Below are 24,767 nucleotides of genomic sequence, written 5' to 3'. Positions count from 1 at the left end.
TGGTTTGTTCCCTAAAGATTCGTCTAACGAGCACGGCTCCAACACGAAAATTCCAGGTGGCACACCACCAATCACAATCCCCACATTCGATGGTTCCAATGCGATCGCGTGGCTCGCGCGGACTGAACAGTACTTCCTGGTGTCAAAAATTCCACTGGAAAATCGCGTGAGTGTTGCCATGGAAGCCTTGGCAGGCCCTGCCTTACCATGGATCCAACTCCTTATGCAACGAATTCCCACTCTATCTTGGGACCGTTTTACGCAGGAAATGATGAAACGTTTTGGTGATTCAATAGCATGGAAACCCAAGAGTGTTGCTATTCGCCAGGAGATACCAACTATTACCACGTCAGCAATCCACACTGATATCAACACTAAAGCGAGCAATATAGTGTCCCTGCCCTTGGCGGTACAACAGCCCATTCCACCCCCAGTTTTGGTGCCTCTACCACCTCCTCCCTGTCCACCTACACTAGCAAAGGTGACAGCACCGATGATGTCCTCTAGTCCGCCTACAACAGCCAAGGAGAATACTCTACACGCCATCCAACAGCCCCTACCTATACAGCAAATGTGCACACCCTTGACAGTACATCAAACCCATTCCACCTCCAGTTTTGGTGCCTCTACCATCTCCTCCCAGTCCACTTACACCAGCAACTCCACCTACACTAGCACCAGTGACAGCACCGCTGTTGTCCTCCTCCAGCCCTGATATTCTGCAGTTTCAACCTTCCTTCTTGCCTCTGTTGCAACATTTCGATCCTGCGGCTGCTGCTGACCATGCCAAATTCATGGTTTCCTCTGGTCCGCCTACAACAACCATGGTTTCAGCACCACGGTTGTCCTCCAGCCCCGATATCCAGCGTGGTTTAGTTTTTGCTTCTGTCCACCAGTCTATGCAATCGATGGTTTCCTTTCTGGACCCCCCATATGCAGCAGTTGGCGCTCCATTCTCCCATCTGGTCATGCTGTTATTCCTTCATATAGTTGGCCATCTTCTATGGTTCAATGCTCTGGCTACAACCCAAAAGTATGAGTTTGAACCTCCACCAGACGAAGTACTTGGTTTCAATTTAGACCTCAGCCTTGAGGGCAAGGCTGTTTTGAGGGTGAGGCAATTGATACGGATAGTCTAGCCAAGTGAGTGCCAACAGAATAGTTCCACAAATCTAGCTGATTGGTTAGTTTGTTCAAGCTAACTAATGGAGAAGATATGGGAGAAGAAATAGGCAATCTTGTTAAGCTTGTTATTTGATTTGTTTTGTTGCATTAATCGTCTATAAATATTGAGATTCTTAGGAGATAGAAATCACCTTGGAAGTAAGATCAGTTTAGGACAGCAGTAGCCGTAGGCCACTGCGGAGGATTTATATTTTTATTTTCATTTCTTTCCATTCCTGTTCTGTAATCCTTCTTCATAATTATTCGAGAGTTTCATTCCAAATTTGTTGGGTAATCTTTGGTGCATTTTATTCGAGCAGATTGTGTGAGTGAGTTTATAAGATCGAGCACCTCTCGTGCTTGATTTAAACGAGTGACAACCTTTACTCCTAACAGAGAAGCAGCAGTGGTGAGAAGAGTGAAGCTCGCGAAGTGTCCGCGATGAGAGTGGTCCAAGCTTTCATCTTTTTAGTGGAAAGTGGAAACCATCTCATGCTACCAGTGTAGAGTAAAGCCATCATTGTTCTTATAATTAAAACAGAGTGATATCAAGTAATCATACATTCAAGCCAAAATCCAAACCTATATGTTAGGAGTATATAAATTCAACTCCACAAAACTGCATAAGCATCTATTTTGGCCACAGCTCTGAGAGAGGCTTCCCTTCTCCGCATGTCAGTACACATTCCATAACAATCTCTCTCAGTTGTTTCTCAACATCTTCGATTGGGAGGGTAGCATCGATTATCTACGATGAAGGAGACAGCATTGAACCTTAATTAACCAACATCCTAACATCAGTTTATTGTAATAGAATTTGACAGCATATTCCTACATGTTTTTCAATGTTCACAAGCAAAAATGCAAGACACAATCAATACTACATAAGGAGCAATAGAGTGTTCTTTTATTTAACTATGCCAGTTCCGAATTTGGTTTCTGACATAAAGTTTATCTATAGCAGGTATCGTGTATGATTCGATCAGGCATACCCAAAATTTCTTTAACAACCCATCATTCTAGAGTAACATATGTATAAAAAATAAAGTATTTTGATTATAAAAAGGAAAAATGTGCTACCTTCCATGTGGCATCACGTAGTGTCTTGTATGATTCAGCCACTCTTTTCTGAAACTCGAGCTTCTCATACCTCTCACCTCCATAGCCTCCTCTTTCAGCAGCTTGCTAAGAATTTTCAAGTAAGCTCAAGTCAATCTTGAAACAGCACACTTAGATTATGGAGTAATAAATTGGTGATATTTCAAATGTTAAAACTCTACCTCTGGTGATATTTCAAGGTATACAACTAGGTCTGGAGCTAGCAATCCTATCTCTGGAGCCTGGAAAGATGTATGACATTCAAGTAAAATGAGTTCTGAAACGCACGTAGTCTCATAATGATTTTGGCAATCACAATAAATATACATTATATAGAATACCACCTTGCACCACTCCATATCAAGTCCTTTGGCAGATGAGAAAGCAACCCCAGAAAAAGAATAACGATCAACAATAAGTGTGGTTCCACTCCTCAGCTTTGACTCCATCAGTGATCTAAGGCCAAAAAGTCATGGAATAAGTTTACAGACTCATAGGTAACATCACATATGTTGGAGTTCAGCTAGATATGAATACAAGTTTTGCAATTCATTTTTTAGTTTTTCTGAACAAGTTTTCCACACATAACAAATTTCTATTCATCTTAATAATAGAAACAAGACACATACTTCAAGAAAAAATTCAGAATCTATTCCCCGATACAAGTACTGTGAAAACCAATTGACCTTGAAAAAAACAAGTACGCTAACCTCTTCTCCCAGCGATTTGCACTGAAGAGTAGATGGATTGCACGATCATCCAAATGAGAATCGTTGGCTAAATAAGATGATATCATTTTTCCAACACCCGTGTTTCTATCAGGAAATCTCCATGATTCAACTGCATGGCCTGACTTTTCCAGGGAAGATAGCAATCTACTGCACTGTGAGGTCTTTCCACAACGATCCAGACCTTCTAGAACAATTAATGCACCCCTTGAATCACTCTTTTTACTGCCTTCCATGTGAATCTTTCTTATCGAGCACTTAGACAAATACACAGTAGTGCCACAAGAACTTAGTGATTGTCGCACTGATGCTCCTCTTGCCAAACCTCTGGAAGATATGATATACCATTTATGTAAATACTTTTATCCCAAACAATATACATCAGATATTGAAATAAAACTCTGATATTTCGGAAGTAGCTTATTCACTCCCCCACAGACTAATACAACCAAAATTTCAAAAGTAGTTGCTATAACATAGGGGTTTAGGATCAATGTAGTTTAAACAAGTTCAAATGCTTCATCTTTAAAATCAGTAGTATATAACCTTGGGTTGGAAATTGGCATATTATTTATCATTCTCATGAAAAATCAAGCACAAACAAGTATGGAAAATCTGAATACACGTGCGCCGCCGCCCGTCAATGCATTTCAACAAACAACTTGTGACCACTATGGCAAACATTATTAGCTCTCCTGTCAAACAGTACACTATCTAGTAGCGAATTGAGCAAGTTGGAATTGGAAGTGATCGAACTTACATAGCCTTAAATAAGTTGAAATGGCAAGCATTTGTCATGTCCTATCGTGAAAACCCTACACATAACAGCCCATTTCAGAAATTAACAACTTTCACTAGCTGAAACCGGTGGAATGATTATCAAACAGAAAACCAAGCTGATGCTAATCGGCTTAACTAAAATTATCAAATAAATTGATCCAATTCCGCGAATATCCCTAGTTCAATTCAATAACACTATGTACGGTTTAAGACTTCCATTCATACCTCAATTTTCTAGAATTAGGCAAACAAAAACTTGATCTTCAACCGAAAATATTCGTAAGCTAAGGGCATCCCCAACGATCCTGAAAACCCCACCATACTCCATATCCCTACCCAAATTTCGGGTTTTGAACAGTGATGCACCCCAGATGTAGTAGCACTGTAGCTACTGCATTTCGATCTATGAAGCTTCTGAAAATTGCAATTGGATCCCTCGTAATTATGTATTTTGGAATAGAAGCTAGGAATTACTCCCTCCGTCCGCGAATAGGAGTCGTGTTTTGTCATTTTGGTCTGTCCGCGAATAAGAGTCCTGCTTCATTATTTCTATAAATGGTAATCACGTTCCACCAACTCATTCCACTCACATATCATTTAAAATTAATATATACAAGTGAGATTCATATTCCACTAACTTTTTTTCACCCACTTTTCTTAACATTTCTTAAAATCCGTGCCGAAAAGAAATGAGACTCCTATTCGCGGACGGAGGGAGTACCTGATTTATGGAGATGCTTGACAATTGAAGAAGTTGGCGAAGAAATTTTCTAAGATGCAGAGAGAAACGAAAAAGAGAGAAGAGCGGGAAGAAGGAGCGGCGAAATTTTCTATAGAGAGAGAAAATTATATTTCGGTTTAAATTAATGGGCTCGGTCATAATTATATTATATTTGTAGATAGGATATTTGTGTTATGGTAACGCCATATTTAGAGTGACAACATACCACTAACCTCGTGCTGCTACGTGGCACGCTATTCTGCAATATTAATGGTGTATCCAGCAATATCATGGTAGGCGTTTTAGATGGATTTCTACAGATGCATGATAGTAATACGTGGATTGCAGTGTAGATTGTTAAGTATTGCATTATTGTCTATAAGCAAAATAACTTTATACAAAAGCAATTTGTTTATATGTATGCTGCAACTGAAACATTCTATGCTCATACTGCAATACTCAACAATCTACACTGCAATCCACTTATTACTATCATGCAATCTGTAAACGCCTACTAAATTAATATTGCTGGATAACATGTCACGTTATGAGATTTATGATACGTTGTCATTATAATAAGTGTTGTTCTTAACATTAATCGGATATAGATGGTTTTAAAATAGTGAAAGTTTATGTTATGCATTTATTACTCCGTACTTGTTTTAGGATATAGGCGGCTTTGATCAATTATTTAGTCAAAAAATTAATTAATATTCATTTTAAATTATATAAATTAATACTTACTAATTATATATTTTCTATAACTTATGATATTATATACAATATGATATTTAATATTATAGGAAAATAAATTAATTAATACTCTCATAACATAAACAATTGTATTAAATTATTGAATTGTTTGAAAAATTATTGATAAAGTGTTGTGGGGTTAATGTGTAATTTAAATAAATATTAAGGTAAGATTGAAAAGGTAAAAAAAAATAGGTGAATATTGAAAATTCTTTTGAGTATGAGTTTGATGTAAATGGTTAGAGTAGAATTACTGTTTAATGTGATAGAATTGGAAATGTGAGTTTAAGTTTGGAGTAAATGATTGGGGATGGTCTACGCTCAGTGACAAAGCCACGTTGAGGCCAGGGGGCCCTGGTCCCCAATCAATTTTTCTCTCTATGCAATATATCTACTTGCTGAAAATTGTTTCCATCTATATTATATTTACATAAAAATTAAAAATAATTAATGTTTCTTCCCTTTTAGGCCTTTCTTTTATCTCTAATTATGCAATATATCTACTTGCTGACTTGGGTCTCCCATCGTAAAATTTCTAGCTTCGCCACTGCCTAAGCGCGTCGGCTTTGATATTATTTGAGAAATTTGGGTAGTCAAAAGTGAAGGGTGAAGGTGAAGAATACTAACCATAAGTTACAATTACTTGCAATCAACTATGGGAAATTGCTCAACATAGATACTTTAAACCAGAGCTTTGAGAATGGGCAAATGAAATGAAAACTGAATTAGGGCTCCAGCCAAAAGGAATAGGACAAAATTGCAATTTTGCCACTTTCCCGCCAAAAACATTCTCACACATTTTTCCACCCAAAACTTTTGGTGGATTAGCTAGTGATGCATGGTTAAGTTAAATCGAAACTACCAACTCAACCCAAAACTGAACCGGTGGTCAACTACAAACTCGATGGTTCGGTTAAGATTTTAAAAACTTTCAACCGCAAAGTGGCTTTTTTGTTTTAAGAAATATCCTATTGTAGCCAATATATAAAAAAAACAAAAGAAGAAAAACCCAATGTAGATGGAGTGTCTGTGTTGGTTATCGAAGGTTTATTTTGTGCACGTTAACGGGGTGTGCTCTATGGTGTTTGCTCACTTTCACAATGTGAGATACCTAGTAATAATGGCTTGTTTTTTGTTTAAATGATGATCTACCTATTAATAATGGCTTGTTTTTTTTGTTTAAATGATGATCATTGTCTCTTGGACAATATCCATCTTACTTGCGTTATTTTTTCCATTTTGACTCCAAGTTATAAAGACCGCATCTTCAGCGTGAACCTCAATGTTTTATACTCCTTCCGTCCCGCTTTAGCAGTCTCAGTCACTTTTGAGCACTCATTTTAAAAAAAAATAATTAATAAATAGTTAAAGTGGAGAAATGGTAAAGTAAGTTAGAAAATAATGTAGAAAATAGTCTTGTCTACATTATTCTCTAACTTACTTTACCATCTTGTCTACATTATTCTCTAACTTACTTTACCATTTCTCCACTTTAACTATTTGTTAGTATATTTTTACAAAACAAACGCTCAAAAGTACTGGAACTGCTAAAGCGGGACAAAAGGAGTAATGTATATATACTCATATAAATTTTGTCATAGAATCATAACATAGCAATACACTTTCATATAAGGTGTTATAATTTGAGTATATAAGTAATTAATCCAATAATCTAACATGCTGACTCAATATTTCATCACCAAATTATGTAAAATAAAACCTAAGCAATCTTTAGACATAACATATTGAAACTACATTAGTAATCAAATGTATATGTATATATATATTGAATCTAAAGAGACATCAACTTAAAAACGTAAGTACTTTCAGCAAATCAAGTTATCTTTTAGGTTCACATAATCCATATTCTACCACACTTCATTTCCAAAGAAAAGTACTGTAAGTTTGTAACATATTACAAAAGATGTTTCAGTAAATAAATAAAAATAATTCTCAGTTTACAAATGTATAAAGACTAGTTTAAATAAATGTTTTTGGGAGAACAATGAAGCAACCAAAGTTTAGAACTCCATTTGGAGCATACAACACATAAATTTAAGAAATGTGTGAACATATAATGTAAATCAAGAATGGATATCTCAAGATCTCCAATATTCAGATATACTTTGCCAACCAAGGTAGTTCTTTGCTGTCTTTCAGTGCAAATGTAACATCATCACTGCCAAACAAGGGGGAAAGGTGAACAAATAATCCATTGGTGTAAAAAACAAAAAGACAGACTACCAAAGCTTGGATTTGTTTTTGGAAGTACTCACTTGGGATAGTTCAGTTGCAATTTCTGCAGTTTGTGCCGTGTGCCAGACTCGCATAATAATAGTCTGCACTCCCCGAGTTTACATCTGCCAGTCAAAACACAGATAACTCAGAAATGAACATGATCATGTCCGGTGTGATCTCTGGTTTTAGTTAGTATTGTATATGCGCTCATACAAGTTCATAAAAACAAAATATTGTTTCCAGAAATCTTGTTTTTTCTTGCATATTACTCATATACGGCATATTTTTGTTTCTCACATCACATATGAGGCAAGTGACTGTAAAAGTATGACAAAAGATGCCTCCACTAGTCCACTGTTGTTGTATACAGAATTGGTCTTTTCTTAGTTTCTTTAAGATCAACATAACATAAAACAATGAGCAATAATGATAGAAAAAATAATGTAGCGGCCAACTTCCTAAACTGTTAGCTGCAATACTAAAAGAGTATATAATTGCATACCCAACTTTCAAGAGTGTATCATATCCTGGAAAGGTTTCTCCATTGTTAGCACAGAAGCTAGAGACCGCCATTGCTAACTGTAGAGATTGAAGGAACATGCTATTACTCATTGGTGCAAAAAAGATTGAGAATTAACATTGCATTTTTAATTTAATAAACTGGCAATATTTGTAGTTTTCTTTCAGTTAGTTAATATGCAAAATATATGGGAAGATGATCTTGGTTACTTGCCTACATGGCCATTTATAAATACTAGAGGACCCAAAACACTAGACTTGTAAAGGCAAATTGATCTGGTGTCTTTATGTATCTGCTAGCATTTTGACTCGCAAAGCATTAAGCATATCGGACAACAGTGTGCAGATGTCATTATCAAGACTTATGTGCCAAATCGAAGGTTTTAAGCAGAGTTGACATACCTTTTCAAAGGTTGTTTCTCCCATTCCTGTTTTATAAATTTCGTATACCATAGCAGCCAAGAAGATTTTGCTTAGTTTAGAACAACTTCTTATCACCTGGTGGTGGAAAAATGAAACAAGAAATAGAAAATTATTAACTTTTTTTTATTGCATATTTATATTTCATTGATGTAATCATAAGAGAGAAAATGTTATTCTACTCACCTGAATATGAGGAGCCTGGAACATCTCCTTAATAGCTGCTTCAACATCCGCCATACCAGCCATAACTTTCCCTACAAACCAGATATGTTGAAGTCTTAAGTCACCTTCTTAAAACGGCTGAATGCATCCTATCTAGCCACCAACAAAAGATCTATAACACGGCTGTGCTAGGGCAGTGCAGAGATAGCATGGGAAGCAAGTAGACTGTTAAGATGTACTCACTTCTTTCACCAAAAACATAAATAAATCCTTTTCAAACCACAAGGGTACTTTAGTCTTGTGGTCATTAATAGTGTCAAATGAAAATCCGTGCTAGAGCGTGTACAGTCAACTGTGGTATTTGCGAAATGAAATTTGGTTGAATGAGTGAAGGAGGAACCAGTTAAATCTTAAACATCATGTCAAAGTTACAGACCCTAACCATTTTGAGTTTAACCTTCTGCAGTGTTGGTGGGTGATACAAGCTGTCCTAGTCTATTGGCATCTTACACTACCTAAACTCCTGATTCCCTTTTTTATATGCCGGTTACTTTTTTAAAGGCATGGAAATTAAAAAATTAGTTTCAGTAAAGAATTTACTATTCTGCAGAAACTAACAAACAGAGAAATAAATGTCAGAGAAAAGTCTTGCCTGGAGCGTCTGAGCTAGAAAGTGCAGTTTTTTTAGCGCGATAATCTGCTACCTCTGCAGCTCGCCTACATATCTCTAGTGCACGACGAGCATCTCCAGATACAGCAGCCACCTAAGGTCAAGTACAGTATGAATTCCGAACACACACACACACAAAAAACATTCCTGGTTTTATGCATAAATGTCAGATACAGCAAACTACAAACCTTCCTAGACGCAAATTCAATTGCAACTTTTTCAAAAGCATCAATTCCTTTTAAGCGACTGGAAATTATTTCTTGAAGTTGCTGAAAGTTATATGGACCAAAGCAAAGCCTCTGTATTCCCATACGACTAGAAATGCGAGGCAGCAACTTCTCTGGAAGATCCATAGTGTTTGCTATCCCTAAATTTTTTATTTTTTAACAAAAAAAAAGCAACAAAATCAGGTCAACATGTTAGCAACTTTGCAAAACTTATTGATGGCAGAAACATTTCTTACCTATCACTATCAGTTTTGAATTTGGCCTGGTAGGCCAATCAAGAATATTGTATAGAACCTGCAGATAACTATTAAAAAACGTTGAATCTAAGAGCAGATGGATTTTTATCACGTATATGCACAACGTACAGCTTGATTCCGGGTTACTAGAAGATCAAGTTCGTCGATGAGAAGAATGCAAGGCCTCGTATCCTTCCTGCACTTATTTTCATCAGAAAATCGAGCATTCAGCAAATTGAGTGCCTTTTTCCAACCAACTCTATGCCCGGTTAGTCCCTCATAGATTACCTGGAAACAATTACCTCTATAAGTTAACAAAAAGTGGGAACACCAACAGAAAGTGCAAAGTAAAGAAGTTTTAATGCATCCTACACTGTATATATTTTCTGGTGAAGCCAGTTTAAGACCATTAATCTCTACAAAGCAGTAAGGCCTAATGCTTCCCGCATCAACCTCGGACTTCAGATTCCTCATCACAGCAAGCACACTCATTGTCTGCAGTGTGGTGCAGAAAACAAGCAAGTTACACAGACCCATTTAAAAAAGTTTAGATGCTAGTTGGTTTTAAGAATTGTTTGTCTTATAATATAATGCAAAAATGTTTTACCTTTCCGGTTCCAGGGACACCATGAACATACAAGCATCTTCCCAGGCATTGCTCATCGCATATAGCACCTTTGATAAATGTGGTTATCTCAATCATTTCCCTGCATGAAGTATGTATGATTATACCAAAAGTATGGCAATCATCAATGCTCAAATACCTTACCAATACATACCTATCGCGACAAGGTAGAGACTTGGGCAGTGTTGCAAGCAGAAGCGTAGACTTAGCCTTTTCCAAATCAGTCTGCTTACGACTTCTTAAATTTTCTGGTATTTTCTTTGCCCCAATCTTTTGCAGCCCAAAAATTTGTCCCTTGCGTGAGTTCTGTATAGGGAAACCAGATCCAATGGTCGGTTACGTAATACATAAGCATGGAGATATCTGGGACAGTGAAGTTGAAGTCAGCATACCGCTGCTACTGGGCGGAGTGAAGATAATTGAGACAGTCTGTTTCTCTTTTTATCCTCGTACGCTGCTTCTTCCTCTGAGTCAAAGTCAGAGCCAGAGTCAAACTCATCACAAGAATTCCAATCAGCATCATTATCAACAACTCTTTCACCATCCTGCGAGTAAAATAAGAACGTATAAATTCTAAGAGAATACAGAATCCACTTGGATGGAGTCCGCACCAAACTTACATTTTCATTATTGTCAATCTCTGCAATGCGCTTGAAGCTATGCCACTGCACTTCATATTCATATTCACAGAGAAACACATCATCTCCTCCATCGGCAGCATTAGCAAACTCCCTTGGGCTCATTACAAAGCAGTGCCTAATGATTGACTCCATCTAACAAGAAAATAAAAATACCTTATTAGAAGAGTAAATTGGTGATTTATGCCACAGGAAAACATAAACCTTTGTGTTTCAGGATAATCCTATTTCAAGAACGGAGTTCACCACCTACAATAAAGCATTACAGTTCATCAAAGCTAACTCCCTTCTAAGAGGACAAAACCACTCTTATGAATTAAGTAAACTCAACGAACATATATCAAGTTGAATAACGACTTGGAACATTTATCAATCATTGCAACTGAATAGAATTACAGGCAACCTAATCCTAATCCTGTTATAGAGAAGAGATTATAAAACTCACCTCAACATCAGCAAAATCATTGGTCCTGTAGAGCTCCCTCCTCAAATTATGAGGCTGTCTCCCAACAGCAGTCTCCTCCGGAATAATGTACCACCGAGCTCGAAACCAATAAGTACCATCAACTTCCTTCCATAAACTTCAGAGATACAAACTAAATCACATAGTAACACAATTGAAAACTAGGCAGAAAAAGTAAGAATCCCCAAAATTTTGACAGGCATACCTCTCTATACGAGCAGCCCATAAATCACTTGAAAGCAACTTCTCCCTGGCAGTCCTGGCCCTCTTCTTCCCCGCCTGTGGCTCAGGAAATTCCATCACTTCTCCGTTTTTCCTTGCCACACAATAACAACAAACCCAATCCCCATCAGGAACTGCCTTGAGTGGGGGTTTCAGGCACTTCAAATGAAACCCATTCAAGCAATCATCACACTCGATCAAAACCCGCCTCCCCGCCGGCTTAAAGCACACTCTGCACTCCTCCACCTCCGGATCTTCATCGTCCGAGCTAGCATCCGACCTCCTCTTCACGTACACGTCGTGCCCTGCCGAAAACTCGCCGCCGTCATACACCACTTTCTTGTAATAAACCTTCTTCTTGACTTTTCTATCAGCAGCATGTTTATATTTCACATTCCTCGAATCCTTACTCTTCTCCGCCGATTTTTCGTGAAATTTCCTCTTTTTCCGAGATTCAACTGGCGGCGGAGACGCAGGGGTGATTGAGATCTCGGTCGGTAAAACTAAGGGTGGATTCTCAAATATTTTCCTAGTTTTTGCAGCGGATTGGTGAGTATTAAAGCTAGATATCGCGGGGCGATGCTCCGGAAAGGCGGCGGTGAGGCGGTGGGAGCGGCGGAGATTGATTGCACTGGGTGTGGCGGATTGTGGGGTTTGCGGCGCAATGTGGTGGTCTATAGAAATTGGATGCTTTGCTTTTGGGGTTCCTTTAGATGGAGTCTTGAATTTCTTCATTTGCTGAGTCTCAGCCATCGGAAATGCTTTCGACTGCGGCGGATTTCGTTTTCACGGTGGGGGAGAGAAGACGGCGGAAGCCTAAATTGGGGGAGAAAACTGGCGGGAAACCGCCTGATATCAGATTCAAGCGCCTTTTCTTTCCTTTTTTTAAATATCTCGCATTTATTTTATTACCAATTTTTCTGGTGGAATTATATTTAAATTTACATTCTAAATCCATTTTGATGATATAGTAAAACTTTGATTACAAACTATAGTACCATATTCTAGTTTGACCGATATTAAATTTATGAAAGAATTACAATAGTAATTTAGTTCACTCACAAATTTTAGATCTGTGTGCAAAATCAAAATATATTATGTATATACGAAACCCATTCTAAAATCTATTGAACGAATTTTAAAGTAAATGCCATGCTAGAATTCGATAAATGGAAAAAATGTTATTACATTTCTGTGTTTATAAGAAAAAATTTGGACGGGTGAAAATACATTTTTGTATATAGAAAGAGATAAAAATATAGTACTAGTAAAATACTATAACAATAAGAGATGAGAATCAATATTTTTAATTGAACACTTTCACTTTCCGTCCGTCCTATAAAAACAACTCATTTCCATTTGTGGATGGTTCTCTACAACTCATTACTCATATACATCAATTTATTTACAGCTTATACCACTAGAACACACCATTAAACACTAATAATAATGTAGGTCGCACTATCCACTAATATCATTTTAACTATCAATTACTTATATTCTCTTACTTTACCAATTATATATTAATTTCGTGCTGTTCTAAATGTTCTTAATTTTATAGGACGGAGGGAGTATAAAATGTTTAGTTATATGGAAAATTTTGATTTGGGATTAGTATTTTAGAATTCTTAACGTTAGTATAAATTGTAGGAGCAATTTTTTTCTGCGTTTTAAGAGAATCTGATCTCATTTATTCTCATGTCTTATTAACTAGCTGTGCTTCACCTCTCTTTTATAAATTGTGAGTATGTTGTTTCCTTAGTTTTTGTTGGTTGAATCTTGTAAATTTGATATTCAATATCTTGAACACTCCTATCAACTTCAAGGAGTACATCACTTAGAGCATCTCCAGTGAGCGGACATCCCACTAGGACATCCACTAGGACATCCCAAAAACACCTCCTGCCACGTCACTAGGACTTCTCATCCCACTGCCACGTCACTAGGACATCCCCTGCACAATCCGCCCTTTCCACTAGGACATCCCGCAATAAAAAAAATCACAATAATTTAATTACGTAAAAACGGAAATATAATTTTGACACGGAATACGGGAAAGTAAAATACGGGCAAGAATACATATTCATAAAACATAAAAAAACATAGTTAGAAAAAAAAAGCAAAATACATAGTCATTCAAAAAAAGAAAAATACATAATCCAACATCCTCGGCTCACTCCGCGCTGTCCTCGTCGCCCGTGCCGCCCCCGTCGCCCGTGCCGTCACCGTCGCCTGTGCCGCCCCCGTCGTCCCCTCCGCTAATCTCGGCGCCATCATCTCCAATGGGGGGCATCCCCAAATCGCGCCGATATCCATCGATGACATCCTTCAGCATCCTCTTGTACAGCGGATCGGTCGTGTTATGCCACCTCTGCATGGTCCGGACATATAAGGGGACATCATCCCACCCATTCCACCCATCTGTCCCATTGCCGGAACCGTTGTCGCATTTCCGCTGACGTTTCCCTCCAGGTCGATGGGAAACGCCGGAGTCTGCGACTCGCTCGTGGTCGGGGAGTTCCTATCGTTCTCCATTAAAAGTAGAAATGAAATTTGTAGTAAAAGAAGAGAGAAACTTGTTAACAACAAGTGGTGCAAATGAAATGAAGTTCAACGAGCCGTATATATAGAGTTAAAAAAAAAAGAAATTTCGGACATTCGAGCGGGACGTCCGACCCTTGCCACAGTGGCGGACGTCCGCCGCCCGTCGCAGGGACGTCCGAGGACACCCGACGTCCTCACGGGACGTCCGTATCCGACCCTAAACGCCACAATGGCGGACGTCCCGGTCGCCCGTCGCGACATCTGACCGGATGTCTGACCGGACGTCCGCCATTGGAGATGCTCTTAAAACTCTTTGTCATTATTGTATGCCGCTTTTATTTACTTTAGGCACATCAAGTTATCTCTCTTTCTTTTGAGGTGTTCCTATTTTTTTCTTAACTCTTGTAGCACTTAGTTACAAAGCTTTGAAAATTTTCATTTGATATTGATGATTTAGCGAATTTTTGATGGGAATAAATGCAAGTAATAAATGAAGATCACAACACTGAAAATTACGTGGTTCGATTTACTGAGGTAAATCTACGTCCACGGGAAGAACAGAGGGCAAATTTGTATTGCTTGATCTAGCTTTACAGATTACAATACTGATTTGCTATATGAGATTCAGGATCTAGAGAGCTTAACCTTGGTCTATCTGATCTAAGTTCTATTTATACATTCGAACTAAGATCGTGGTTTGCAGCCCTGGTAGGGGGGTTGATAACTGCTTAATACCACTAAATAGATCGTGGGTGTAATGGAGGTCGTGGAGATCCTGCATGGGTCCACTATCTCCTTGTTCGGTCGAATACTGAGACCGAACTGCTGAACTTTGCCGATCAGCTTTTGCCGATCTGAGAGTTGAGCTCGATTGGTCGGCTTTTACCGAGCTATAGGCTGTGACCGAACTCTTTGGTTGTGCCGAACTGATACTCTTTCTTGGGTTTTGGGCTGATGGGCCGTCACTGCTATTGGGCTCGCAATTATTGTTTAGTTGTTTAGTTCGTATCCCATCACCAATTCGGCATTTCGGATAAGTGTAAGGGGGAGGCTGACGTCAGGGGACGTGCTCCGCACGTGTCTGCATTAAATGTGACAGCAAATCCGGCCAGAGAATCCAGAAAAAGTGGGATTTGAAACGGTGCGACGAATTTGAAAAATATTTCCTTTCTTCATCATTGGAGCACTTTTGCGATTATTTCTTCTGCATTCTCTCTCTTTTTCGTAAAATTTTCTTCCGCTTCTTCAAGAATTTCTTCAGAGACTTTCGACCATCAAAGAGTAAGAATCATGTCTTCTTCTTCTGAAACTGTTTCTGAATCAGGTAGTGGTAGGAAGGGGGGTAAGGGATCTTCTGGCCGGAAAAAGTCCGGGGAGAAGACGGTAGAATATTTTCACAGCATTTTGAGTAAGGATACTGTGATATCCTTACACGGAAAATATTTTCTTCCTGGGGGGTTAGTGGTGATTCCCGACGACACTCATAGGGCTAACTCGCCGCCGGAGGGTTATGCCACCGTTTACGAAGCCTGCTTAGAATGCGGGCTTCGTTTCCCTCTTCCCCCCGCCTTTGTAGAGCTTCTTGATTTTTTCCAACTTCCTTTAGGTCAGGTGACTCCAAATTCTTGGAGGCACTTATCGGCCTTTGCTGCCGAGCTGCGTAGACTAGAAAAGGATCTGTCTCTGAGGGCAATCCTTAATTTCTTTCAGTTTAAGAGAAAGGGATCCTGGTTTTACTTGATCCCTTTACAGCCCTTTAGAGCCTTCTGTAAAACCAAATGGCCGAAGTGGAAAAATCGCTTCTTTTTTTACAATAGGACAGCGGCTCCGGACTTTTCCTGGAGAGGGCCGAAGTCCGTAATTCCTCATCCTCGGGTAGAACCGTTGGACGAGCTCGAGGGCGGGCTCAATAAGATTCCCATGATTAGGAAACAGTATTTGGAATCTGAGCTCGTCAAGGGTGACTTCGTGTTCGACTCCTCGTCTTCGGACGAAGAGACTGAGGGTGAGGATTTCTTTTTTATGCTTTACTGCTTTAGCGGCGAAAACTAACTTTGTTTTCTTGCTTTTTGGCAGTGAACATGCTAAACAGGCTTGGTCGCAAATCCTCCGAATCAAAGGAGCCGGAGAAACAGAAAACCACCAGCTCGGCGTCTGATGCCGAGAAGAATCCGAAGAGGCAGAAGACCTCTTCGAGTCAGTCTTCGGATCCAAAAAAGCCGGGATCGACCTCGGCAAGGGGGACGGCGAAGACTCAGAAACCCCCAAAAGCGCCAGAGAGAGACATTGTCCAGGGGGGTTATGGATCCGGAGTGGTTACGGCCACTTCGGAACATATCTCTGAGCCCTTTTTATGGCCAAAGGACTTCGTAGAGGTGAATTTTCTTCTTGATTTTCTGGCTTTGCTTCTTTCCTATATTTTTTTTTTGTGGCCCCTCTGTTGACTTTTTCCTTTTTCCATTTTCAGAGGAACAATATGCTCTGCAAACTCGTCACAGTTGAACTCTCTAAAGCGTCCAGCGATTATGATGAGATGCAGAGGAATTTGAATGCTGCTCGTCACCAGGCCGAACAGGCTCGGGCAGACTTTGAGGGGGCAAGGGCCGCTATGATCTCGGCTCAGGATGAAGCCCAACGTGCCAAAGACCAGCTCATCATCCAGAGAGAGCGGTCGAAACAGGGGAGGCGGCTGCCGTGGTGGCTCAGGGGGAGGCTCTCCGTGTTTACACGGAGAAACTCTTTTTGAGCAATCAATTTTCGGCCCTTATCGGTGATCTGCTGAAATTGATGACCGATAATGCTGAGCAGGAACCCGAAGTCGTCTTGCCGCTGTATGGCCGAGAGATTGCAGCGCGTCTCCAGAGTCTGCCGCTCCTTGAGGAGCTTGCGTCTTCATCGGTCCTGCTTTCTGCTGAACGAGTCCGTAATTGCCGTGCTGACCGTGACGAGAACATGGAGGCCATCTTTGCCTCCTTGGGGCCTGTTTCACCCGCTTCAATTTTCAAAGAAGAGGGTGAGCAGGAAAATGAGGCCGGCAAGGAGACCGAGCAGAGGGATCAGCAGACCGGGGACGGGCACGCCGAGCAAGAGGTGCAGCAGATCGGCGATGGGGGCGCCGAGCAGGAGGGAGGGAGGAGGGAGGCCGAGGCTGAGACCGAGGTCGACAAGGAGAAAGAAGCTGAAACCCACAGGGAAGCCAGAGACGAAACTGGCGAAGTATGATTTCGTCTCCCTTCTCTTAGTTTAGTTTCTTTCTTTCTATTTGTAAAATGGCCTTGAAGCTTTCCTTGTGTAAATTTTTTCTTGTGAATGAAAAAAATTCTTCTTTCTACACTCGTGTCTTCCTTATAGCTCTTCTTAATCTCTTTTACTCCTATTGTGGTTTACTGCCTGCTCGGTAAACTGAAATGCCGAACTGACATAGCTGCTTCGTATTCTTAACTCTAAGGAGCTGGAGGTACTTCACTGGAAGCGGCTATACTCTTTGGCTTTAAATGAAGCTGAGAAAAAAGCTATAGATGACCAGATGAAGTATGATGAACTCTTGGCTCGTTTAGTGGAGCTGGAGTCCAACAATAAGGACTTAGAGTCCATAAAGAAAGATCTGGAGGCCGAGCTGAATACTGTCATCGCTGAGAGGACTGCATATGAAGATTTCATCGGCGGGCGCGGGGGAATGACTATATCTGAAGTTCAGAATCAAGTTGATGAACTGTGGGAGGAGCTTCATGTACTCCGGAAGAACAATGTGCTGGAGAGCTCGGCTTGCCAACAAGTTGTGAAATCATTGCGGCGCTTGGCTTCTCTGTACGACATCATTCTTTCCCGGCGTCCCTCAATCGAGAGATTCCTTAGCCGTTTCCCGCTAACAGATGCTCACACTCCAACTCAAACCTCTAATCCACTTACTCAAAATTCTACTCCAAATCAGCAACGGACTCAGGAGCAACCGGAAACGTCAAGACAAGAACGCCCTGAAGTTCGTAGAGGAGTTGTGAATATGAGTGAGCAAGATCAGCAAATGCTTCGTGAAGAGACTCTTCGCCGCCGAGGTGCTAGAACTTCCCGGACTCAGGGAAGAGGCGGTAGGTCGATCAGAGCATCTCGTCCACCTACTTATTCTTCAACTGCTCGGGACGCCCGAACTCAGCATCATGAGGATTTTTCGGATAGGTGGCTCAACTTTAGCAATCGTAGACAGTAGAATAGTCCTTTGTAATGGTGTAACGCATTCTCGTAGGGCAGCGGAATTGTATGCCCAACAAGACTTAGTAAATGAAATTTTTTCATTTCGCTTCTATCACTGCGTATTTACAGTTCAGCGATTTTTTATTTCATTTATTGTACTCGTCCTCGATCTTATGAAGTAAACTCTTCTTTGACCGGACTTAGTTAGTGTCCTTATTTGGCGAGTTTTATCGCTTGGATTGGACTTTCCCTAGTTAACCGGAGTGGTTCTCGGCTTATTGCAGTTCGTTTCAGACGAATTGCTTGTTTCTTAAGCTGAATTGTGGAGTCTTGTATCTTCCTTAGAAGCTTGGACTCACAATTGTCTTTAATACATGCTCTAAAAAAAGGGGATCAGCCTTTAAGGAGCAATATACCTCAGTAACATTTATAAGAGACAAAACGCACATAGAGAGACAAATAAAAAGGACGAAAAAGATTTTAACCTTTTAAAAAACGAACAACAACCCTAGGACCGAACTAGACACAATAAAAATATGAAAGCACATAACCCTAGGACCGAACTAGACACAAGACTGACCGGACCTTGTCTCTTACAAATAGAACTTCTTGAGGTTGGAAATATGCCATGTTCGGGGTACTTGTTCTCCTGACATGTGGGTTAATTTATAAGACCCTTTTCCCAGGACTTCTGACACCCGATACGGACCTTCCCATGTGGGTTCAAGTTTGCCCAGCTTTTCTGCTCGGCTTACTTCATTGTTTCTCAATACGAGATCTCCCACTTGAAACTGCAGCTTTTTCACCCTTTGGTTATAATACCGGGTTACTTGCTCCTTGTACTTGGCTTCTTTTATGAAGGCCAATTCTCTTCTTTCTTCGGCAAGATCTAGTTCGGCTCTCAGCCCGTCGTCATTCAGTTCTGTTGAGAAATTAAGGGTTCGGGGGCTGGGTATGCCGATCTCAACCGGAATTACGGCTTCAGTGCCGTACACTAGACTGTACGGAGTTTCACCGTTGGAGGTTTTTGGTGTAGTTCGGTAAGACCATAGGACTTGAGGAAGATTTTCTACCCATTGTCCTTTGGCTTGTTCTAACCGAGCTTTTAATCCTTTCACCAAAGTACGGTTTGTTACTTCCGTTTATCCGTTTGCTTGTGGGTGAGAGACTGAAGTGAACCGCTGTTGAATATTCAACTCTTGGCACCAATTCTTGAATGTTTTGTCAGTAAACTGAGTCCCATTATCTGAAATGAGGATATGGGGTATGCCAAATCGGCAAACTATGTTCTTCCAGACAAAATCTAATGCCTTTGAGCTTGTTATCGTAGCTAATGGTTCAGCCTCTACCCACTTTGTGAAGTAATCCACGGCAACGATCAAGAATTTCATTTGCCGGGGAGCTTGGGGTAGTGGTCCTACTATGTCTATGCCCCATTGCATAAAAGGCCAAGGGCTTTGCATAGCACATAGATCAGTCTGTGGCGTCCTTGGGATATTTGCATGGATTTGGCATTTCGTACATTTCTTAACTAGCTGTACTGCTTCTTGTACCAAAGTTGGCCAATAATATCCCCATCTCAGAACTTTTTTAGCTAATGCTCTAGCTCCGATGTGGCTACCGCAAGATCCTTCATGAACTTCTCTAAGGATGTAATCCGTCTCTTCTGGTCCTACACATCGCAATAACGGTTGAAGGTAGGACTTTCTATATAGGACTCCTTCATGAAGTTCATACCGACGTGCTCGGCATGTGATTTTCCTTGCTTCTCTCTTATCCTCGGGCAGTTGTCCTTGATTTAGATACTTTAATATTGGCGTCATCCAGTTTGGTGAACTGGTTACTGAGTGTACTTCAGCTTCATCAATGCTTCTGTGCGGTAATTCCTCCACCTTTGAGCTCGGATATGAGGCCAACTTACTTAAAGTATCTGCTCGGCTATTTCCCGTTCTGGGAATGTGGATTATCCGAAAATAAGAGAAATTTCGGCTAATACTTTGCGCTTTGTCCAAGTATTTTTTCATCCTTTCACCACGGGCTTCACTTGTACCCAGCATGTGATTCACTATGACTTGTGAATTACAATGAATTTTGAGAGATTTGACAAGTAGATGTTGCGCTAACTGTAGTCCGGCAAGAAGGGCTTCGTATTCGGCTTCGTTATTAGTGGTTGGGAATAAGAACCGAAGTGAATAAGTTACTTCGTGTCCGTCGGGAGCGATAAGTAGAATACCAGCTCCACTTCCTGTCTTATTCGAAGCTCCATCTACGAATCCAATCCAACAGTCCGGCGGCTCTACTTCGGGTTTCTGGGGCTGTGTTAGTTCATCATTGGTAGGATTTTTCTGTTCGGCAATAATAGGGATTGCCTGATCGAACTTTGCCTCTACAAGAAAATCTGCCAAGGCTTGTCCCTTGATGGCTTTCCGAGGTAGATATTCTATTGAATGTTCTCCCAACTCTATGGCCCACTTGGCAATTCTGCCTGATGCTTCTGGCTTAGTCAAAACTTGCCGAAGTGGAAGATCGGTTAAGACGCATACTTTGTGAGCATAGAAATATGGCCGTAGTCTCCTTGCTGCATTTACTAATGCCAGAGCAATTTTTTCCAGAGGTTGATACCTTGTTTCGGGACCTCTTAATGCTCGGCTTGTAAAGTAGATAGGACGCTGTTTTAGGCCTTCTTCTCGTACAAGCACCGCGCTAATGGTTTGATCTGATGCTGCTAAATATAAGAATATCACTTCGGCATCTGTTGGAGCAGAGAGAGTAGGAAGTTCGGTTAAATAACTTTTGAGTTCGTCAAAAGCCTTTTTCTGTTCGGCTCCCCACTCAAACCTTGGTGCCTTTTTCAAAACATTGAAGAACGGCATTTGCTTTTCGGCTGCTTGGGAAAGGAATCTATTCAGTGCGGCTAGACATCCAGTTAGCCTTTGCACATCATGTATGGACTTCGGCATTGCCATGTTCTGAACAACTTGAACCTTTAGGGGATTTGCCTTGAGTCCTTCCTTTGAAACCCAACAACCCAGAAATTTTCCCGAATCTACCAAAAAGGTACATTTTTGGGGATTGAGTTTGAGGTTGGCTTTTTTGAGCACGTCGAGAGTGGATTTGAGATTGTTTTCGTACTCCGAAGTGCTTCTGCTTTTAACAACTATGTCGTCAACATATACTTCAACCTCTTTTCCAATCAGGTGCCGAAATAGCTTATCTACCATCCTTTGATATGTGGCTCCGGTATTCTTTAAACCAAATGGCATCTTTTTATAAGCAAAAATACCGAAGTCAGTAATGAAAGCCGTTTTTCAAGCATCATTCTCATCCATTAAAACTTGGTGGTATCCTTTATACAAATCAAGAAAACAGAAAATTTCGAAGCCTATCAGAGCTTCTACTTTTTTATCTATGTTGGGAAGGGGGTAGCAATCTTTAGGACAGTGCTTATTTAGATCCGTAAAATCTATGCACATCCGCCATCCTCCTTCTTTTTTCTTGATCATCACAGGATTGGCCACCCAAGAAGGATATTTTACTTCAAATAATACATCCGCTTTCAGTAATTGGCGGACTTCGTCATGGATGACTTGGTTTCTTTCTGCCGCAAAGAGTCTTTGCTTCTGTTTTATAGGCCGGACTGAAGGATCAATATTTAACCGATGTGTAATTACCTCGGGAGACACTCCAGTCATGTCCAACGGAGACCACGCAAAGACATCTTTGTACTCTTTGAGGAGCTGGATGGTCTTTTCCCGGAGTAGAGGTGTTCCCGCGAAACCGATCTTGACCGTTCTGGATGGATCATCTTCGTATAACTGAACTTTCATCGAGTTCGGCTCCGGTGTGACTTCGTTCATTTCGCCTGCCTCTGACTCCGGCTGCTGTGATTGCTATGCTTGATGGTGCCGATCTGATTGTTCGGCACTTTTAAGCGCAATCTGCAAACATTCTTTTGCTCTCTTTTGATCATCTCGGATGACTGCTATCCCTCCTTTAGTGGGGATCTTGATTGTGAGGTGATAAGTAGAGCAAATGGCCCGAACTGTGTTGAGCCAGTCTCTTCCCAGTATAATGTTATACGGGGATCGAGCTTTTACCACAAAAAACTCGATCACCGTACTGGAGCTAGTAGGCGCTCTTCCTACCGTAATCGGAAGGCTGATAATACCTTCAGGGCGGGTGTCCTCCCGGGCGAAACTTTTCAGAGGAATTGGGGCCGGACTGAGCCGAGCTGGATCCACTTCCAGTTTATCAAAACATTCTTTAAAAAGAATGCTAACCGACGCTCCTGTATCCACAAACACTCTGTGGATCAGTTTGTTTGCCACTCCAGCTTGAATGACAATAGCGTCTTGATGAGGAGAAATGGCCGGGACGGGATCTGCATCTGAAAATGTAATTACTTCCTCCTTCTTCAGCCTTTTATGCGTTGGCTCCTCTCGATTGAAGCCTCTGCGTTCTGATTTTAGAGACGATTTAGTCTTCCCGGCTGGGAGAGCGTCAATAGTCTGGATCACTCCATCATATTGCGGCTCGTCATCGTCTTCGGGATCCTGTTGCCTTTTAGGATCCTGAGGAGCGCAGTTCGCACTTCTCTGTTTCTTATTCTTTTTCGGCGGCTTGCTTTGGTATTTTTTTTAACGTCCCTGCTTTCACAAGAACATCAATATCTGCTGCCAAATTTCGGCACTCCTCGGTATCGTGACCGTGGTCTTGATGGAAGGAGCAATATTTATCCTGACTTCGGCGCGTGGCCGATTTCGTCATCGGCTTTGGTTTTTCGAACATATCAGAATGCAGTTCGAAAATTTCCGCTCTCGACTTGTTCAATGGTACGAACTGAGCGGGTGGTTTCTCAGGATTGAGACGTGGTCCCAATCTGTCTTGTACCGGTGCCCTTTGAATTCTTTCAAAAGGAGTTCGGCGAGGATGTCCCTGATCGCTATGATCGGGCTTCCTCTTGTCTCCTCTGGAAGAGCTGTCTAAAGACCGTTTTCGACGGTCTGCCTCATCAGCACTAGAAAACTGGTCCGCAATGTCCCACATCTCTTGAGCTGTTTGCGGACTGCATTCAACGAGCTTTCTGTAGAGAGCTCCTGGCAGAATTCCATTTTGGAATGCCGAAATGACAAGTAGATCATTGAGATCATCTACTTGTAGGCATTCCTTGTGGAATCTTGTCATGAAGTCGCTAATCTTTTCATCGCGACCTTGACGTATAGAAAGCAGCTGAGCCGAAGTGATTCGGGTTTCAGCTTTCTGGAAGAACCTCCTATGAAAAGCATCCATTAGATCTCTGTAAGATCTAATGCTGCCTTGAGGGAGGCTATCAAACCACCTTCTTGCGTTCCCGATGAGCAGCTCGGGAAACAGCTTACACATATGAACCTCATTGAGACCTTGGTTCGCCATATTATACTGATAGCGTCCCAGGAAATCATGAGGATCCACTAACCCGTCATAAGTCACTGACGGAGTTCGGTAATTCTGTGGCAACGGAGTTCTGGTGATATCATCCGAAAATGGAGTCTTCAGCGCTCCATACATAGCGAATCCGACATCTTTGCGGTATGGTGGAGATGGAGTTCTCCTGTGATTTCGGTAACAAGGAGGAGAAGGAACATATCGGTGGTGATGATTCTTTCTCCTGAAAGATACGACACTACTGCGGTAGTGACTTTCATGTCTGGAGGGGGAGGGAGAATCCGCCGTTTTCTTCTCCGGCTTCTGGCTCTTTTGCAGGAATGTTAAGAACTCATCCTGCTTCTCAGCCAAGAACAACTTGACAGCCTCATTCAAAGCGAGCTGCTGGGGAGGCTCGGTGCGATGACTTTTTGAGTGGTTTGTTCTTTCACCGTGAGAACTGGAGGCAGATTTCTCCCGAGGCTGTTTTCCAGACCTACGGGCTGGACTAGCTTCCTCACGTTCATCACGGACGGAAGTATGGGTATTATGTGATCTGGTACACATTTTTTGGTGGAAGAGGATCAAAAACTCGCTTTTATCACAGTTTTGGTTCTCTGTTTCCCACCGACGGCGCCAGTGATGATTTAGCGAATTTTTGATGGGAATAAATGCAAGTAATAAATGAAGATCACAACACTGAAAATTACGTGGTTCGATTTACTGAGGTAAATCTACGTCCACGGGAAGAACAGAGGGCAAATTTGTATTGCTTGATCTAGCTTTACAGATTACAATACTGATTTGCTATATGAGATTCAGGATCTAGAGAGCTTAACCTTGGTCTATCTGATCTAAGTTCTATTTATACATTCGAACTAAGATCGTGGTTTGCAGCCCTGGTAGGGGGGTTGATAACTGCTTAATACCACTAAATAGATCGTGGGTGTAATGGAGGTCGTGGA

The 24,767-nt window shown here is 41.1% G+C and overlaps 2 protein-coding genes and 1 non-coding gene across 5 annotated transcripts; all 3 read right to left on the bottom strand.

The window, feature by feature from the left end:
• Nucleotides 1–1,668: 1,668 nt before the first annotated feature.
• Nucleotides 1,669–4,195, bottom strand: LOC121743044 (thymidylate kinase-like). Of its 3 annotated transcripts, none has more exons than XM_042136223.1 (7): nt 3,996–4,195; nt 3,751–3,805; nt 2,973–3,317; nt 2,607–2,718; nt 2,445–2,504; nt 2,245–2,349; nt 1,669–1,938 (listed from the first exon to the last, which is right to left on the bottom strand). In XM_042136223.1, the coding sequence occupies exons 2-7, from the start codon at nt 3,786–3,788 to the stop codon at nt 1,909–1,911; spliced, it is 690 nt and encodes a 229-aa protein (XP_041992157.1). In that variant the 5' UTR covers nt 3,789–3,805; nt 3,996–4,195; the 3' UTR covers nt 1,669–1,908. The 3 variants fall into 3 exon arrangements, with proteins under 3 accessions (XP_041992157.1, XP_041992156.1, XP_041992158.1); XM_042136222.1 differs by having other exon boundaries at nt 1,669–1,912; XM_042136224.1 differs by lacking the exon at nt 3,751–3,805 and having other exon boundaries at nt 1,669–1,912.
• Nucleotides 4,196–7,103: 2,908 nt separating this feature from the next.
• LOC121742952 (origin of replication complex subunit 1A-like) lies at nt 7,104–12,501 on the bottom strand. The gene is made up of 16 exons (XM_042136101.1): nt 11,651–12,501; nt 11,428–11,563; nt 10,965–11,117; nt 10,737–10,889; nt 10,499–10,650; nt 10,327–10,426; nt 10,092–10,214; nt 9,849–10,007; nt 9,720–9,777; nt 9,445–9,623; nt 9,239–9,350; nt 8,608–8,678; nt 8,404–8,499; nt 7,985–8,061; nt 7,521–7,604; nt 7,104–7,423 (listed from the first exon to the last, which is right to left on the bottom strand). Exons 1-16 carry the CDS (start codon nt 12,418–12,420, stop codon nt 7,360–7,362), a joined length of 2,487 nt encoding a protein of 828 aa, XP_041992035.1. The 5' UTR covers nt 12,421–12,501; the 3' UTR covers nt 7,104–7,359.
• LOC121746257 lies at nt 10,980–11,057 on the bottom strand. The gene has a single exon (XR_006038960.1). It is a non-coding gene; the product is annotated as a small nucleolar RNA snoR28 (small nucleolar RNA).
• Nucleotides 12,502–24,767: the final 12,266 nt, after the last annotated feature.

Source organism: Salvia splendens, chromosome 8, assembly GCF_004379255.2.
Source record: "Salvia splendens isolate huo1 chromosome 8, SspV2, whole genome shotgun sequence".
Taxonomy (NCBI): domain Eukaryota; kingdom Viridiplantae; phylum Streptophyta; class Magnoliopsida; order Lamiales; family Lamiaceae; genus Salvia; species Salvia splendens.
This window is presented reverse-complemented; position numbering and strand designations above follow the sequence as displayed.